Source organism: Amia ocellicauda, chromosome 14 (genome assembly GCF_036373705.1).
Source record: "Amia ocellicauda isolate fAmiCal2 chromosome 14, fAmiCal2.hap1, whole genome shotgun sequence".
Classification (NCBI taxonomy): Eukaryota; Metazoa; Chordata; class Actinopteri; order Amiiformes; family Amiidae; genus Amia; species Amia ocellicauda.
Window position 1 is genome coordinate 6,148,325 of NC_089863.1, and position 16,013 is coordinate 6,164,337.

General features: G+C 45.7%; 1 protein-coding gene across 1 annotated transcript; it reads left to right on the top strand.

The window, feature by feature from the left end:
* The first annotated feature begins 8,183 nt into the window (after positions 1 to 8,183).
* LOC136768085 (salivary glue protein Sgs-3-like) lies at positions 8,184 to 11,265 on the top strand. Its single transcript, XM_066722139.1, has 5 exons — positions 8,184 to 8,239; positions 8,601 to 8,743; positions 9,087 to 9,806; positions 10,818 to 10,989; positions 11,124 to 11,265. The coding sequence occupies exons 1-5, from the start codon at positions 8,184 to 8,186 to the stop codon at positions 11,263 to 11,265; spliced, it is 1,233 nt and encodes a 410-aa protein (XP_066578236.1).
* The last annotated feature ends 4,748 nt before the right edge of the window (positions 11,266 to 16,013 follow it).

A 16,013-nucleotide genomic window follows, 5' to 3' on the forward strand; every position in this document is an offset into this window, starting at 1 on the left:
GTGTTTCAACACACCAAACTTTTATTTTTGACTGTTTCGGGGGGGGTGTCCAAGTCTTAATTACCCCACCTGTGAAGATATGTCATTGTTTGAGAAACTCGCTGATAAGTGATATTGTTGTCATGCCTCGTTCCCCAACGTTATCGCTGTCCTGATATCTCTTGGCCCTTTTCACGATTCTGCTGAATCGAAACTTAGCCAGTGCTCTTTATATCTACCAGCGCGCCACGTAGACAGTTTAAGCATAAGATGTTTCCTACTTTTTCAACGTTTACTTTTGATTTCAATACTATTAAAATACTGTTTAATTTATTTACTTGCAACAAATATTGAACTTGAATTGCTGTGTGAAGGGCATCAAGAAATGCAGATTCTACTGAATACAGACTAGACTTGCGTGTTCTGCATCAACTAACCAAAATACTAACATGATTGTGTTGATTTGATGTTTTTTGTTAAGTGAGTACAAACTGAACTATTTGAGAACATGCTTCATGCTGGTAACGCATATTAACATATTTGTTAAATATATTAAGAAAAACATTAGCAAAAATGCAGTTATGAGATTAGAATATCGATTTTTCTCCATTACTATTTATAAAAATGTAACTGTTAGGGGGCATTTGGTACTCATGTTAAAACAGCGATTCTTACTCCTGACACGTCGATCACAGTTTTTTCACGGTGATAATGCAATTGCTTACTTGAACCAAGACCCCCTTCACACTTATTAGGCAGGCCCTGGGCGACTCAGATTTAGTCCGGCTTTTCTCAGACACCCCGTTTACACTTGCGGTTTAGGAGCCTCAGTGCGTCACATATGCGGGCGAAAAGGCGGCCTAAACGAAATGCATGCCGGGAATAAACACACCTGCTCAAACAAAAAGGTGACGCAGGACATTAGCTCTGCTTACAGGTGTCTGCGATGTGTTTATAATCACAACTTATTAATATCGATTGGCTATTGTTCGGTTCTATATTTTATTTGAAAGTAATCTTAACCCTTTGCAGCCGAAGCTTTATAAAATAATTAAAAATGTGCTGATTCAATGGGGAATCGAATTCATATATTTCCCTTTTAAAATGTCTATCTTCGGTTCTGCAAGTTTAAAAGTGCTGTTATACAAAAAGCGAAGCACCTTTATTGGGACATCTGCATTAAATCACAAGAAATCGTATGCATTAGTATGCAATCGTCTGCATCGAAAGCAGCCTCTGTGATGCGTCTATAGATTTATCCTCATAGATAGCAGCGCTGGACGGTTCCTGACCTCCGTGAAGTTGGCACCCCATGTGCTCAGAATATGAATAAAAACATGAGTTCGTTTGTGCTGCATTTGTGCTGGTTTGTGCCTCAAAAATCATCGTTTGCTATTCACGCATTACGTTATTTCAATCGCATTGCATTAAAATCGGTCTCCTTTATTTAATAAAAAGATGAGCCATGTACCCTAATAAAACAGTGGTCAGCATAGCACGTAGACATGTGATAATGAAAGCTGATTTAGACGTTCCAGAATTAGGAATGATTCGATTGAAATCAATGTTATTTACTAAAATAAATATAATAGACTTTCTGTTGTTGTTATTGTTGTTGCTTCTTAGTGTAACACGCGTTGTGCCGTTCTGACAAACTGCGCTTCCCTGTCAGGATGAGCAGCCCGGTATCTGAAAACAATGGGCTACCGGTTGAAATGAGCTGCCGCGAATGAAAATATTAAGCAGCTCATCCTGTCAGACATAAAGGACCTGTCTGAATGGGCTTCCCTCTGTTTTTCAACACTATTACTGTATTAGAAGCTTTCAAACCCTATGTAGCTCATCCTGTCATTTATGCGTAAATAGCAAATTGGTCACTATGAAATAACACGGCCAAAATCATTTTAAATGTACGTAATTATTACCAACACATTTATGGGCGTGTTCACTGCGCACGCGTACTTTCGCTAGGCAGCTCATTCAAACAAAGTAGCTCAGTTTGTCAGAACACCTGAATTAGCCCGGGTCGAAAAGTGTGAACGGGGTCAAATTATGTCCTTGTTTGGTCGAAAATATTAGTGTAATTATGCCTTAAACTGTTGATTATCCTCTAAGGGTTTGCTTTTTTCAAAATGATTTCAAAAGAAAATAAATAATTAATGAATTAAATAAATCAATAAAGATCAGCACACATAGTAAAACAATGTAGTCACAGTAAAAAGTCCGTTTTGAAACAGTAAATGCTAAAACTGTAGGATTGACTTTTCATGGCTAGTATTCCTGCTAACACACAATGTTGCCGCAATGCTGTAGCAACGTCATTTAAATTGTGGCAACGTTGTGTGTTAGCTGGGTAAGGTGTGTCAGCTTTAGATAATGAATGTATCCCTCTGAAAATAATGTGTACATGTTTAAAAAAGGCCATACATAGTGTTTTTAAAGATGTTTATTTTGTTTACCAGAAAGTATGTATAAAACACTCGTGCTCTGAATAAGCAAAAACCGAAAAACATGTCTTGTTTTTGCAACGATATAAGTGTAACCTCTTCAGATTTCTTTGCAAAGTCTAACGACTCAGGATTATGCTGTGATTATGAGCCAAGCAAGACACAGTGTCTTTCTGTCCTAACCCCAGTTTAACATAATTAACGGTGAAACGAAACGAAATAGGTTGATGGTGTGACTAATTCTGCGCCTGATGACGAGTTTTCATTTCTCGGCAAGTGTTCTATTCTCGGAGATGGAATTCAGTACTGCACCAATTTGCATGTCATTCTTCTAACCACACCCAGGAAATAAAAAAACATCTAAGGAGTTCTAGCTACAATCTCAGGCGCAAATGATGATGATGATGATTATTATTTTTTTTTAAGTATTGGCAGACGCCCTTACCCAGGGTGACTTACAAAATATAAGCGCAAAACAAAGTGCAAGAATACAGTTCAGTACAAGGCATCAAACGTTACAAATTCTAATTTACATTATACAAAGCAATTCAAAGCTTTGTATACATTGTACAAGTTCAAATTCACACAAGTAAATACAATAAATGAGGTCTTACATCTTGGAAGGTAAGAGCTAAGTGTAGTCAAGCTGTAAGCTCACAGTCTAGGGCTATGGGAAAGGAATAATAAGGAAATCAATCAATAATACAAGTATTAGTAATGCATGAAGCATGATAACATGTTATAAAGTGCTATCTTACAGGAGAGTAAAGGACTAAAATTACAAGTACTGTCTGAAAAGATGTGTCTTGAATAAGCACCAGAAGGAGGTCAAGGATCATGATGATAATGATGATGAGGTATTTTGTTGTTGTGATTGCTACAGAAAACCAAAAACTGTGATTTATTTTCACCTTCAGAAAGTTTTGATTTGGTATAGGCCTTGGCCAGTGAATGTGCAAACTGCCGTCAGTTCAACAAGCAACTGAATTTCTAAATGTCTAAATTGAATAAGGCAGTCGTAATTAAAACGACTACTTACTGATTTTTTTAGATAGGCTTGTTGTGATAACACTGGTATCGCTGTCCATCAAGGGGGCAATTTTGAGGTGTGACTAATTCGCTTCCTACTTAAAGTGTATTTACAGTGCATTGCAGTGTAGGTAGTGTGTAATTGTGTAAATACTATAAACATAACTATGTGTAACTGCACTGTGTCAATACACTGAGTTCGATTTCAAGCAACTATGAAGTACTACTTGGATGTAGAAATTGCCCACTGATCCAAATATAAACCGTAATCACATGTACAAAAACCCAGGGTTAAAAATGTAGCTGGTAAAGAGGGGACCTGACATTTCAGCAGACATCAACTACAAAAATCAAAGTTTCCTGCCCCCTCTCTCCCCCTCCCCCAGCACCTGTCAGTCTGTCAGGCCACCCATCTGTAAGTCAGTCAATCATCGTCTGTCAGCAAGTCAGCTATCAGTCTATCCAAGACAAACAAGTTCACATCCGATGTAAAAGGGCTGTACACTGAACTTTAAACCACTTTTACAATGTTGCAATTACAGCACAGACAATAAATACATCAGCAATGATCTGGACCCTCCCCACTTCTCCAGAATTGTAGGTGTAGCCATAAACAAAGTTTTTGAAAAATCACTCCAGATAAGTACAAATGGTTGCCGCTTAATCAAATACTCTGAAATTCTCATTCGATTTAATCTGTAAGCTAGAAGTCACTTGCATTTATAATGATGACGTGCCATTTCTTGGCTTTTACAATGAAGGGCAGGATCAAAACTGACTGGGTTTATCTATATGGGAAAGCAGCTAATAAAATATCAAACGCCTGTGAGTTCATGGGAAGTGCCTCTGGGGGCTAGAACTACACATACGCAAACATGGTACAGCAAAAGAAATTGTAACCACACTCGTTGCTAATGTTAAGGTTAGTTTGTTTCATCACCAGTGGAAACTAGTGATGCAGCTCAGTGAATGAGGGAGGTGTCAGCCTTGCCATAAAGTTAACACAACAATAAGATAATTTTGTGGTGAAATTAATTTGACGACTCCATGGAATGGGGTCATAAAAAAAGTTACAGAGGCACCCTGGTGGAATGGTTGCCACAGCACAGCGACTGTGCCATCTAGTTTTTTGTCCCTTAAAGAGAAAAGGACCTCTCACACCCGACTCCCTGCCATTGTTTTGATTCCCTGGACACCACAATGGACAGGTCAGTTTAATAACCCTTATTTAAATGTTTTTTCTCACAGGCAGGGAAGTGATACAAAATAAACCAAAAAAAGGCAGCAGCAATAATGTGCATTTTAAGATAACCTGGATACATCAATAACAACAATACATTTTTCTATGAAATGCTTAAAACCACCTTTAATAGACAAGGCATTTAATAAGAGATGCAACTAGTAAATACCCCAATTTTTTTAAATATTAGCATGCATATCTAATCTGTTTATTTTCCTGGGAGTAGCCCAGAAGGAGGGGCAGCATCTCTAGATTAAATTACAACAAAAAAAGTAATACACTAACTTAATTCATACTCTGCTTATTCTCTTCCACCACATTCCTCGTAGGTTCTCTGTCCCTCTGAATGACAGACTCTCCTCATGTTTAAAGACCAGGAAAAAATAAACAAAGAAATAATGAAACAATCTCTGCCCCTCCTTTCTTCAGAAACTGGGGGCTTTGACCAGGGCAAGCTTCACTTAGAGAGGACACAGGGGAAGTGGGGCAGCTGACGTCTGATTACAGAGCAGGGGTGTCACTCTGGTAACCATGGTGGAACAAGTAATAACTGTCACAGTGAGTCAGGTAGTAAGGTCTGTATTCTGCCATGGGTGAGAAGTCAAGTCACAGGAGGAAGAATACACTTGCACAAACCCCAAAAGAGCACAGGCCCAGGAATAAGAAATATATCTGAATGAATTTACACTTCCAGGTCTCTTGTGACTGGACATCGTTCACCCATGTGGATGTTAGACTGGGTTGTCTCAAATGTGCAGCCATGCCAGATCTCATTGATCTAAAAAAAGTCACCATGAATATTCCTATTAATTCTATTTACTGCTTTCTGACAGCATCCCCTGAAGCCTTATCAACTACGGCAGCAACAACTACTACTGAAGGACCGACAACAAAAGCAGCACCAACGACAACTGATGTCACGACAACTACTGCAATACCAACTACTACTATAAGCCGAACAACTACTGCAGTATCAACAACTACTAAAGGCCCAAAAACTAATTCAGTATCAACAACTACTAATGGCCCAACAACTGCTACAGCACACATTTTCATTGCTGGCCCAACAACATCTGCTACAACATCCACTGCTGAGGTCCAAATAACTACTACAGCACCTACTACTGCAGCTCCAACTACAACAACAGCAGAACAAATGATTACTGTCAGCCCAACAACTTCTGTAGCACTAACTACCACTGACGCCCAATCTTCTACTGAAGCACCAACTACTACTGACCACCGAACTTCTACTGCAGCACCAATTACTACTGATGGCCGAACTTCTACTGCAGCACCAACAACAATAGCAGTATCCACTACAAAAGATATCCCAACAACCATTGCTGGGCAAACTTCTACTGCAGCACCAACTCCTACTGACGGCCAAACACCTACAACAGCACCAACTACTACTAAAGCACCAACAATAACTGCTGGCCAAACGTCTACTGCAGCACCAACGAGAACAGCAGCACCAACTACAACTGTGGCACCAACAACCACTGCTGGCCAAACTTCAACTGCAGCACCAACGTCCACTGATGTCCAAACGTCTACTCCAGCACCAAGTATTACTGATGGCCAAACTTTGACTGCAAAAGCAATGACAACACCAGCACAAACTACTAGAGATGACCAAACAACGACCGTGGCACAGATGACCACAGACGGCCAAACTTCTACTGCAGCACCAACGACAACAGCAACACCAAATACTACTGTAGCATCAACAACCACTGCTGCCCGAACGTCTACTGCAGCACCAACGATAACAGCAGCACCAACTACTACTGTGGCAACAACAACCACTGCTGGCAAAACATCAACTGCAGAACCAACTTCTACTGATGCCCAGACTTCTACTGCAGCACCAACGACCACTGATGGCCAAACTTCTACTCTAGCATCAACTACTACTGATGGCCAAACTTCTACAGCAGCACCAACTACCACTGATGGCCAAACGTCGACTGCTGTACCAACTACCACTGATGGCCAAACGTCGACTGCTGTACCAACTACCACTGATGGCCAAACTTCTACTCCAGCACCAACGACAACAGCAGCACCAACTACTACTGTGGCATCAACAACGATTGCTGGCCAAACATCTACTGCAGCACCAACGACCACTGATGGCCAAACGTCAACTCCAGCACCAACTACTACTGATGGCCAAACTTCTATTGCAGCTCCAATTACTACTGATGCCCAGACTTCAACTGCAGCACCAACTACCACTGGTGGCCAAACATCTCCTGCAGCACCAACGACAACAGCAGCACCAACTACTACTGTGGCACCAACAACCACTGTTGGCCAAACTTTGACTGCAGTACCAATAACTATTGTGACACCAACAACCATTGCTGGCCAAACGTCTACTGCAGTACAAACGACCACTGATGGCCAAACTTCTACTGCAGTACCAACTACCACTGATGTCCAAACTTCTACTCCAGCACCAAGTACGACTGATGGCCAAACTTCGACTGCAACAGCAACGACAACATCAGCACCAACTACTACAGATGCCCCAACAACGAACGTGGCACAGACGACCACAGACAGCCAAACTTCTACTGCAGCACCAACTACCACTGATGGCCAATCATCTACTGCAGCAATAACTACCACTAATGGCCAAACTTCTTCTGTAGCAGCAACAACAACAGCAGCACCAACTAGTACTGTAGCACAAACGACCACTGATGGCCAAACTTCTACTGCAGTACCAACTACCACTGATGTCCAAACTTCTACTCATGCACCAACAACTACTGATGCCCAAACTTCTACAGCAGCACCAACTACTACAGATGCCCCAACAACGACCGTGGCACAGACGACCACAGACGGCCAAACTTCTACTGCAGCACCAACGACAACAACAACACCAACTACTACTGTAGCATCAACAACCACTGCTGCCCAAACGTCTACTGCAACACCAACGACAACAGCAGCACAAACTACTACTGTGGCACCAATAACCACTGCTGGCCAAACTTCGACTGCAGTACCCATAACTACCGTGACACCAACAACCACAGCTGGCCAAATGTCCACTGCAGCACCAAACACAACTGCAGCACCAACTACTACTGTAGCACCAACAACCACTGCTACCCAAACGTCTACTGCAACACCAACGACAACAGCAGCACAAACTACTACTGTGGCACCAATAACCACTGCTGGCCAAACTTCGACTGCAGTACCAAATACTACTGATGGCCAAACGTCTACTGCAGCTCCAACTACTACTGATACCCAGACGTCTACTGCAGCACCAACTACCACTGGTGGCCAAACATCTACTGCAGCTCCAACGACAACAGCAGCACCAACTACTACTGTGGCACCAACAACCACTGCAGGCCAAACTTCTACTGCAGCACCAACAACCATTGCTGGCCAAACGTCTACTGCAGCACCAACGACCACTGATGGCCAAACTTCTACTGCAGCTCCAACTACTACTGATGCCCAGACTTCTACTGCAGCACCAACTACCACTGGTGGCCAAACTTCGACAGCAGTACCAATAACTACTGTGACACCAACAACCACTGCTGGCCAAACGTCTACTGCAGCACCAACGACTACTGATGCCCAAACTTCTACTGCATCACCAACTACCACTGATGGCCAAACTTCTACTGCAGCAGCAACGACAACACCAGCACCAACTACTACAGACCCCCCAACAACGACAGTGGCACAAACAACCACTGCTGGCCAAACATCAACTGCAGAACCAACTTCTACTGATGCCCAGACTTCAACTGCAGCACCAACGACCACTGATGGCCAAACTTCTACTCCAGCACCAACTACCACTGATGGCCAAACGTCGACTGCTGTACCAACTACCACTGATGGCCAAACTTCTCCTCCAGCACCAACGACAACAGCAGCACCATCTACTACTGTGGCACCAACAACCACTGCTGGCCAAACGTCTACTGCAGCACCAACCACAACTGCAGCACCAACTACTACTGTGGCACCAACAACCATTGCTGGCCAAACGTCTACTGCAGTACAAACGACCACTGATGGCCAAACTTCTACTGCAGTACCAACTACCACTGATGTCCAAACTTCTACTCCAGCACCAAGTACGACTGATGGCCAAACTTCTACTGCAGTACCAACTACCACTGATGTCCAAACTTCTACTCCAGCACCAAGTACGACTGATGGCCAAAGTTCGACTGCAACAGCAACGACAACATCAGCACCAACTACTACAGACGCCCCAACAACGAACGTGGCACAGACGACCACAGACGGCCAAACTTCTACTGCAGCACCAAATACCACTGATGGCCAATCTTCTACTGCAGCAATAACTACCACTAATGGCCAAACTTCTTCTGTAGCAGCAACAACAACAGCAGCACCAACTAGTACTGTAGCACAAACAACCACTGATGGCCAAACTTCTACTTCAGCCCCAATGACCACTGATGGCCAAACTTCTACTCATGCACCAACAACTACTAATGCCCAAACTTCTACAGCAGCACCAACTACTACAGATGCCCCAACAACGACCGTGGCACAGACGACCACAGACGGCCAAACTACTACTGTAGCATCAACAACCACTGCTGACCAAACGTCTACTGCAACACCAACGACAACAGCAGCACAAACTACTACTGTGGCACCAATAACCACTGCTGGCCAAACTTCGACTGCAGTACCAAATACTACTGATGGCCAAACGTCTACTGCAGCTCAAACTACTACTGATACCCAGACTTCTACTGCAGCACCAACGACCACTGGTGGCCAAACTACTACTGTAGCATCAACAACCACTGCTGCCCAAACGTCTACTGCAACACCAACGACAACAGCAGCACCAACTACTACTGTGGCACCAACAACCACAGCTGGCCAAACTTCGACTGCAGTACCCATAACTACCGTGACACCAACAACCACAGCTGGCCAAATGTCTACTGCAGCACCAACCACAACTGCAGCACCAACTACTACTGTAGCACCAACAACCATTGCTGGCCAAACGTCTACTGCAGCACCAACGACTACTGATTCCCAAATGTCTACACCAGCACCAAGTACTACTGATGGCCAAACATCGACTGCAACAGCAACGACAACATCAGCACCAACAACTACAGACGCCCCAACAACGACCGTGGCACAGACGACCACAGACGGCCAAACTTCTACTGCAGCACCAACGACAAGAGCAACACCAAATACTACTGTTGCACCAACAACCACTGCTGCCCAAACGTCTACTGCAGCACCAACGACTACTGTTGCACCAACAACCACTGCTGGCCAAACTTCTACTCCAGCACCAACTACTACTGATGGCCAAACTTCTATTGCAGCATCAACAACCACTGCTGCCCAAACGTCTACTGCAACACCAACGACAACAGCAGAACAAACTACTACTGTGGCACCAATAACCACTGCTGGCCAAACTTCGACTGCAGGACCTAATACTACTGATGGCCAAACGTCTACTGCAGCTCCAACTACCACTGGTGGCCAAACATCTACTGCAGCTCCAACGACAACAGCAGCACCAACTACTACTGTGGCACCAACAACCACAGCTGGCCAAACATCTACTGCAGCTCCAATGACAACAGCAGCACCAACTACCACTGTGGCACCAACAACCACTGCTGGCCAAACGTCTACTGTAGGACCAACTTCCACTGATGGCCAATCTTCTACTGCAGCACCAACTACTAATGATGACCAAACTTCTACTAAAGACGCCCGAACAACTTCTGCTGCACCAACAACTAGTGATGGTCTTACAAATACAGCAGCAACAACTACTAATGAAGGCCAAACATCTGCTGCAGCACCAACTACTACTGCCGGCCAATCAACTACTGTGGCACCTTCCACTGCTGAGATACAATCAACTATTGCGGCACCAACTACTTCTGACAGCCCAATAATGACTGCAGCACCTACTACTAGTGATGACCAAACTTCTACTGCAGCACCAACTACTACTAATGGCCCAACAATGTCTGCAGCACCAACAACAACAGCAGTATCCACTACTACAGATATCCCAACAACCACTGATGGTCAATATTCTACTGCAGCACCAACTACTACTGGCGGCCAATCAACTACTGTGACACCTTCCACTGCTGAGATCCAATCAACTATTGCGGCACCAACTACCACTGGCGGCCCAACAATGACTGCAATACCAACTACTAGTGATGACCAATCTCCTACTGCAGCACCAACTACTACTAATGGCCCAACAACGTCTGCAACACTAACGACAATAGCGGTATCCACTACTACAGACATCCCACCAACTGCTGTGGCACCAACGACCACTGATGGCCAAACTTCTACTGCAGAACAAACTACTGCTGATGGCCCAACATCGTCTGCAGCACCAACGACTGCAGCAGCATCAACTACTACTCATTCCCCATCATCAACTGCAACACCAACATCCACTGCCGGCCAATCTTCTACTGTAGCACCAACTACTGCTCATGGCCAAACAACTTCTGCTGCACCAACAACTACTGATGGCCAAACAATTACAGCAGCACCAACTTCTACTGGCATTCCAGCAACTACTACTGATGCCCAGACGTCTACTGCAGCACCAACAACCACTGCTGGCCAAACTTCGACTGCAGTACCAACTACTACTGTGGCACCATCAACCACTGCTGGCCAAACATCGACTGCAGTACCAACTTCTACTGATGCCCAGACGTCTACTGCAGCACCAACGACCACTGATGGCCAAACTTCTACTCTAGCACCAACTACAACTGATGGCCAAACTTCTACTGCAGCAGCAACGACAACACCAGCACCAACTACAACAGACACCCCAACAACGACAGTGGCACAAACAACCACTGCTGGCCAAACTTCGACTGCAGTACCAACTACTACTGTGGCACCGACAACCACTGCTGGCCAAACATCGACTGCAGTACCAACTTCTACTGATGCCCAGACTTCTACTGCAGCACCAACGACCACTGATGGCCAAACTTCTACTCTAGCACCAACTACTACTGATGGAAAAACTTCTACTGCAGCAGCAACGACAACCCCAGCACCAACTACTACAGACGCCCCAACAACGACAGTGGCACAAACAACCACTGATGGCCAAACCTCTACTGCAGCACCAACTACCACTGATGGCCAATCTTCTACTGCAGCACCAACTACCACTGATGGCCAAACTTCTACTGCAGCAGCAACGACAACAGCATCACCATCTACTACTGTAGCACCAACTACTACTGATGGCCAAACTTCTACTCTAGCACCAACTACTACAGACACCCCAACAACGACAGTGGCACAAACAACCACTGATGGCCAAACCTCTACTGCAGCACCAACTACCACTGATGGCCAATCTTCTACTGCAGCACTAACTACCAATAACGGCCAAACTTCTTCTGAAGCAGCAACGACAACAGCAGCACCAACAACTACTGTGACACTAACAACCACTGATGCCCAAACTTCTACTGCAGCACCAACGACCACTGATGGCCAAACTTCTACTCCAGCAACAACTACTAATGAAGGCCAAACATCTGCTGCAGCACCAACTACTACTGCCGGCCAATCAACTACTGTGGTACCTTCCACTGCTGAGATCCAATCAACTATTGCGGCACCAACTACATCTGACAGCCCAACAATGACTGCAGCACCTACTACTAGTGATGACCAAACTTCTACTGCAGCACCAACTACCACTGATGGCCAAACATCTACTGCAGCACCAACAACAACAGCAGTATCCACTACTACAAATATCCCAACAACCACTGCTGGCCAAACTTCGACTGCAGTACCAACTACTACTGTGGCACCGACAACCACTGCTGGCCAAACATCGACTGCAGTACCAACTTCTACTGATGCCCAGACTTCTACTGCAGCACCAACGACCACTGATGGCCAAACGTCTACTCTAGCACCAACTACTACTGATGGCCAAACTTCTACTACAGCAGCAACGACAACACCAGCACCAACTACTACAGACACCCCAACAACGACAGTGGCACCAACGACCACTGATGGCCAAACTTCTACTCTAGCACCAACTACTACTGATGGCCAAACTTCTTCTGAAGCAGCAACGACAACAGCAGCACCAACTACTACTGTGGCACTAACAACCACTGATGCCCAAACTTCTACTGCAGCACCAACGACCACTGATGGCCAAGCTTCTACTACAGCACCAACTACCACTGATGGCCAAACTTCTACTGCAGGAGCAACGACAACACCAGCACCATCTACTACTGTAGCACCAACTACTACTGATGGCCAAACTTCTACTGCAGCAGCAACGACAACACCAGCACCAACTACTACAGACTCCCCAACAACGACAGTGGCACAAACAACCACTGATGGCCAAACCTCTACTGCAGCACCAACTACCACTGATGGCCAATCTTCTACTGCAGCACTAACTACCACTAATGGCCAAACTTCTTCTGAAGCAGCAACGACAACAGCAGCACCAACTACTACTGTGGCACTGACAACCACTGATGCCCAAACTTCTACTGCAACACCAACGACCACTGATGGCCAAACTTCTACTCCAGCACCAACTACCACTGATGGCCAAACTTCGACTGCAGCAGCAACGACAACAGCATCACCATCTACTACTGTAGCACCAACTACTACTGAAGGCCAAACTTCTACTGCAGCAGCAACGACAGCAGCATCACCATCTACTACTGTAGCACCAACTACCACTAACGGCCAAACATCTTCTGAAGCAGCAACGACAACAGCAGCACCAACTACTACTGTGGAACTAACAACCACTGATGCCCAAACTTCTACTACAGCACCAACGACCACTGATGGCCAAACTTCTACTCCAGCACCAACTACCACTGATGGCCAAACTTCTACTGCAGTAGCAACGACAACAGCATCACCATCTACTACTGTAGCACCAACTACTACTGATGGCCAAACTTCTACTGCAGCAGCAACGACAACCCCAGCACCAACTACTACAGACGCCACAACAACGGCAGTGGCAGCAACAACCACTGCTGGCCAAGCTTCGACTGCAGTACCAACTACTACTGTGGCACCAACAACCACTGCTGGCCAAACATCGACTGCAGTACACACTTCTACTGATTCCCAGACTTCTACTGCAGCACCAACGACCACTGATGGCCAAACTTCTACTGCAGCAGCAACGACAACACCAGCACCAACAACTACAGACGCCCCAACAACGACAGTGGCACAAACAACCACTGATGGCCAAACCTCTACTGCAGCACCAACTACCACTGATGGCCAATCTTCTACTGCAACACCAACTACCACTGATGGCCAAACTTCTACTGCAGCAGCAACGACAACACCAGCACCAACTACTACAGACGCCCCAACAATGACAGTGGCACAAACAACCACTGATGGCCAAACCTCTACTGCAGCACCAACTACCACTGATGGCCAATCTTCTACTGCAGCACTAACTACCACTAACGGCCAAACTTCTTCTGAAGCAGCAACGACAACAGCAGCACCAACTACTACTGTGGCACTAACAACCACTGATGCCCAAACTGCTACTGCAGCACCAACGACCACTGATGGCCAAACTTCTACTCCAGCAACAACTACTAATGAAGGCCAAACATCTGCTGCAGCACCAAGTACTACTGCCGGCCAATCAACTACTGTGGTACCTTCCACTGCTGAGATCCAATCAACTATTGCGGCACCAACTACTTCTGACAGCCCAACATTGACTGCAGCACCTACTACTAGTTATGACCAAACTTCTACTGCAGCACCAACTACCACTGATGGCCAAACATCTACTGCAGCACCAACAACAACAGCAGTATCCACTACTACAAATATCCCAACAACCACTGCTGGCCAAACTTCGACTACAGTACCAACTACTACTGATGCCCAGACTTCTACTGCAGCACCAACGACCACTGATGGCCAAACTTCTACTCTAGCACCAACTACTACTGATGGCCAAACTTCTACTGCACCAGCAACGACAACACCAGCACCAACTACTACAGACGCCCCAACAACGACAGTGGCAGCATCAACCACTGCTGGCCAAGCTTCGACTGCAGTACCAACTACTACTGTGGCACCAACAACCACTGCTGGCCAAACATCGACTGCAGTACCAACTTCTACTGATGCCCAGACTTCAACTGCAGCACCAACGACCACTGATGGCCAAACTTCTACTCTAGCACCAACTACTACTGATGGCCAAACTTCTACTGCACCAGCAACGACAACACCAGCACAAACTACTACAGACGCCCCAACAACGACAGTGGCACAAACAACCACTGATGGCCAAACCTCTACTGCAGCACCAACTACCACTGATGGCCAATCTTCTACTGCAGCACCAACTACCACTGATGGCCAAACTTCTACTGCAGCAGCAACGACAACACCAGCACCAACTACTACAGACGCCCCAACAACGACAGTGGCACTAACAACCACTGATGCCCAAACTTCTACTGCAACACCAACGACCACTGATGGCCAAACTTCTACTCCAGCACCAACTACCACTGATGGCCAAACTTCTACTGCAGCATCAACGACAACAGCATCACCATCTACTACAGACACCCCAACAACGACAGTGGCACCAACGACCACTGATGGCCAAACTTCTACTCTAGCACCAACTACTACTGATGCCCAAACTTCTACTGCAACACCAACGACCACTGATGGCCAAACTTCTACTCCAGCACCAACTTCCAATAACGGCCAAACTTCTTCTGAAGCAGCAACGACAACAGCAGCACCAACTACTACTGTGGCAGTAACAACCACTGATGCCCAAACTTCTACTGCAGCAGCAACGACAACACCAGCACCAACTACTACAGACGCCCCAACAACGACAGTGGCACAAACAACCACGGATGGCCAATCTTCTACTGCAGCACCAACTACCACTGATGGCCAAACTTCTACTATAGCACCAACTACTACTGATGGCCAAACTTCTACTGCACCAGCAACGACAACACCAGCACCAACTACTACAGACGCCCCAACAACGACAGTGGCAGCATCAACCACTGCTGGCCAAGCTTCGACTGCAGTACCAACTAGTACTGTGGCACCAACAACCACTGCTGGCCAAACATCGACTGCAGTACCAACTTCTACTGATGCCCAGACTTCAACTGCAGCACCAACGACCACTGATGGACAAACTTCTACTCTAGCACCAACTA

Coding starts and splice junctions, on each gene's coding strand:
- LOC136768085 (XM_066722139.1), top strand. CDS start 8,184: ATGCCCAGACTTCTACTGCAGCACCAACTACCACTGGTGGCCAAACTT. Junction 8,240..8,600: donor GTGGCCAAACTTCGACAGCA/GTACCAATAACT, acceptor CTTCTCCTCCAG/CACCAACGACAACAGCAGCA. Junction 8,744..9,086: donor CTGGCCAAACGTCTACTGCA/GTACAAACGACC, acceptor CTTCTTCTGTAG/CAGCAACAACAACAGCAGCA.